This window comes from Clinocottus analis, unplaced genomic scaffold, assembly GCF_023055335.1.
Source record: "Clinocottus analis isolate CAN_PGR_092001 unplaced genomic scaffold, fCliAna1.0.p SCAF_5, whole genome shotgun sequence".
Taxonomy (NCBI): domain Eukaryota; kingdom Metazoa; phylum Chordata; class Actinopteri; order Perciformes; family Cottidae; genus Clinocottus; species Clinocottus analis.
Genome location: NW_027176207.1, coordinates 14032751 through 14036805, shown reverse-complemented (window position 1 = coordinate 14036805; position 4055 = coordinate 14032751). Strand labels below are relative to the sequence as shown.

The window sequence follows — 4055 nt, the reverse complement described above, 5'->3', positions numbered from 1 at the left end:
TCTATATGATGATCAAACAAAGACCTACAGTCCAAAGTTTGATTAGAATGCAAATAACAAAGTCTATACTTTATATTACAACCACATCTCAATGTATGTGTTTGTTGCAGGGCTATTGTTGTAGATTGCAAAGTACTAAACGGGTTATTCTGTTGTGTGGTACAATGTCATCAGTAAGCATTCATTTGTCTTCATTTATTTCCTGTGGTTGTGAGAACTCAATTTAAAATGTATTATTGTCCCGAGAGCCTCCGGACACAGTTGTTATCCATTTACAGACATAACATGTGGTCATGAATTCCCATCCTATACTGTGATGCTACGAATTAATCCATTTCCTACAAATTTCAGAGCAAAAAACTCAACAAATGAAGTCGAAGGGAAACAAACAAACTCAGACAATTGCAGTGAGAAACAGACTTGAGGAACGGTGGAGTAACATTTGCTATAAGTTGAGGTGACAGAAGACATGCAGTTGAACTCTAACAGAGCTTCAGAGATCTTTTACAAGTGAACTTGTTATGACAACTGTCCATGAATCAGGCCTTTATGGTTGTCAAAGTTCAAGAAGTCCTACCCCGAGCTTGTATAAGGGCACTTACTGGATCCTAGAGCATGAGGAAATCATTCTCTGGTTTTCAAATGCAACTCAAAGGTCAAAGGTCCTTTTAGAAACTATTCTCTGGAGTGCACTGACTTGGGCAAAGAATCACCATTTATCTAAACAGTGACCAGAATCACACAGCAGAGTGGCTTCAGGACACGTCTGGATTTGTGAGATTTTTGTCTTAAATAATTGAATAACTGTCTGGTCAGGCTGGTGAGGTGGAATCCTTTTATTTAGTTGACTTATATAGACTTTTTTTTTTTTTTATCTCTGACTCGTCGCCAAAGCAGAAGATACACTTATACAATGATAGATCGATATAAATAATTGGTATTCGTATACTGAATACTAAAATGTATATATGTATAAGAAAAAGATCATCATTGATGCTTTTACACATTTTTTGATGATGGCATGTGTTGCATGATTTCTGATTACATCCATCTATGGTGTTATCGTATATGAGAATAACATTCAGTTTGCCAAAAACAATATTGACTTAATTTGTACCGCACATTGCTGCCAGAGATGCGGCCCTAAGTGCTTCACATAACCGCAGAACAATATCACAATGGCAATACAACAAAACAATAATACTATTAGTTAACCCACATTAGATCAGGTATGTCAACTGTTGCAGTCAAAATACAATTGTTATGGTCAAGTGTCAGATCTGTGATTTCTCCTTAAAATTACCATTTAATTTTGAAAGGACTTGAGGACCTGCACCCCTCAGCAGGACTTACTGCAGTAGAATATGTCTGTGTGATTTCTCCCTGACTTCAAAAGCACCCACAGCATCTTTAAACCCTTGTTTCTCTGAAGCAATGCCGTTCTGCACTGATGCAGTTTAAAAATACATCCATCCCGTCATAACTTTCTCATTTAAGCCGTCGGCTTTGTGAAGACAGACAGCCTCATGTAAACAGGTTCGTGGCGGGTTACCACCTTTTGTAGTTGGGTCACGCTGCGCTGTCTGAATAGCACAAAGATTCCACTCGGATGACAATGCAGGGCACAATTCAGCGGCTCGTGTTTACAAATAGCATCCATGCCTTTAACACCTACTGGTCCGGGCCAGCCATCAACCATCTTCAGATCCGGGCTTTGTTGACTGATGATAACATATTTGAAAGATATAGTTAGTTGGTTGCTAAATGTTTGTATTTCATGTACTTCCTCAAACCAAGGTGTATGTATTTGTTTTCAGCTGGCATGTCACTTCCTAATAAAATTAAATAAAAACAAAGCCAAAGGTCACCAACAAAGACATTTGACCTTCCAATCGGAGATATCGGGCAATACGACAATAAATTTGCTTTTCAATCGTGAATTGTTGATTGGTGGATAGTGACGTCTGTCTGTTCCAGACGTGTTGCCCAGAGAGATGACATTAACCCAGACAAGAACCATAGCACTTAATTTACAACATCTCTATTCTATCACAGCTTTTTGGGTCAGTCACTTGACCGTTACTGTGTCTGTGCAGCACGGAGCAAAATCATGCTTTCCTTTCACCTGAGGTCAAGTCAAGAGGGTAAAGGGCTGCAGAGTTAATGTTAACACTATATTTTTGTTTTTTTCTGTTTATTTTTACATGTAAATTGAAATAATTACTTTAAATTGTAATTGGTATGGTATATTTCAAGCTGATGGTGATTAATTTCCTAACTTAACAGCAACAAACCAAAACATCAGTCAATTTATTTTCATGCATTTATTGGCAACACTGCATTTCAGAGAGTAGAACAGCTTTGATGTTAATAAACGTGAGATACAGGATCAGACGCACTCAGTTGTAGGCAACAATGACGGGTCTATGTGCTGCCAGATTGCAGCTGCAGACCTAATCTAACTAGATCCAACTAAATAAAGTCCACTTCAGAAGCACTCATTCCACTGCATGTTTGACGTCCAAGAGGGGGTCATTCAGAGTAAAGTTGTCAACGCCGTTTATCCAGAAGAATGCTGTCGTCTACCAGCATTTCCATTTTCTGCTGAAGATGTCAGGCCCCATGTTGGTGCAGGTGCTAAGACCGCACAGCACAGCACCTGAAAGTGAGCGCAGTACAACTTAACTTACGCTCAGTAATAATTTCAATATTTTTGTATGCGCGCTAAAAGTACAAATAATCCAATCTTATGCACGGCTCTGATCTTAGCAGTGTTACCGGTATCTTCGAGGGCAACCGTGATGACCAACGATGTACTCCTGAGCATAGCAGAACCGTCTGCAGAGTCCTCTATACCCACAGGTCCAGTACTGCATTTCTGGATCATTGCCTGTAAATAATTATGAAAGAATCAAAAACATGTTCAATAATTTAACTTTTCATGAACTGTGATCACAACAACTCCATTAATCTCAAAGTTACTACCATTTAAATGACAAAATGGGTAGGAAAACTCTTAAGTTGTGATGTCATAATAACATTTTTCTTCTCCTCATAGCTATGCAAAAACAACAACCCCAGTGTAGTCTGCGCATTTGCCACATCATGAGTTGCTTGATTTGCTCTCACACAGTAGGAAAATGAGTATATCCACATTGCTTACCCTCCCCGACTGCGAGCATCAGGAGAAGCACAAGGAGAACCAAGCTCAGTCCCTTCATGTTTGGGTACCAATAAGCTTTCAGACACTGTTGTTGACAGGCTGATGCTGCATTTATACAGCATTTGAACCACGGGGGAGGAGTCGGTCGTGCGCTGTCCAAATCACAATAACAAAGTATCGCTGAATGATGGCAGTCTGAGGTCTGTAGGTCAGGACTATCAGCTTACTCAGCTCAGTCAACAGCTGCAGCTTCTTGAGAATTTAAGATCACTTTTAGGCATTTTACAAATTCATGTTATTTTGTTTGCCAAGTGTGATAAAACAATACTTTATCATTCAACCTGCTCTGGGATTTAAAAATACTCTGAACTATCTGTACTGTTCACCAGAACACAAACACAGAAATCTCAATGAAAAAGGGTAAGTTCTTTTGAATTGTACTTACATACACACTTATGGCTGTGCCACAAAGGACTCCTTCAAAAGAACAAGCCCTCCAAAAGTTATAAGTATAGGTGAAATACGAATGAATCTGTTTGTTTTAGACACAGTAAGCAGCACAATGCTGTCTGTCCGGCTGTACTTTCAGGGCTGCCCTCTGTTCGACCACTGCTCTGCCCACATGTGAATATGGCAGTAGTTCATGTGTTATTGCTGATGCTGTGAAACTACAATCAAACAGCACAAAACACTCAGCTCCAGTGACACAGGGGAGGATTGTTAACAAAACAATAACAACACAAGGCATAGGCAGACAGACATCTACTTGTGTAGCATGCCCCCTAGTGCTTATGTATACAGGGACAGCAACAAGTAAAACTTAAAAGCAACTTTCTTTCAAAGAGTAAAAACATACTCAAGTTCTATCATCTCAAACCACACGTGACCGCAT

At 39.5% G+C, this 4055-nt stretch overlaps 1 protein-coding gene across 1 annotated transcript; it reads right to left on the bottom strand.

Annotated features, from left to right (window-relative positions):
- Positions 1–2637: 2637 nt before the first annotated feature.
- Positions 2638–3221, bottom strand: defbl2 (defensin, beta-like 2). Its single transcript, XM_068601043.1, has 3 exons — positions 3164–3221; positions 2779–2890; positions 2638–2659 (listed from the first exon to the last, which is right to left on the bottom strand). Exons 1-3 carry the CDS (start codon positions 3219–3221, stop codon positions 2638–2640), a joined length of 192 nt encoding a protein of 63 aa, XP_068457144.1.
- Between the last annotated feature and the right edge of the window lie 834 nt (positions 3222–4055).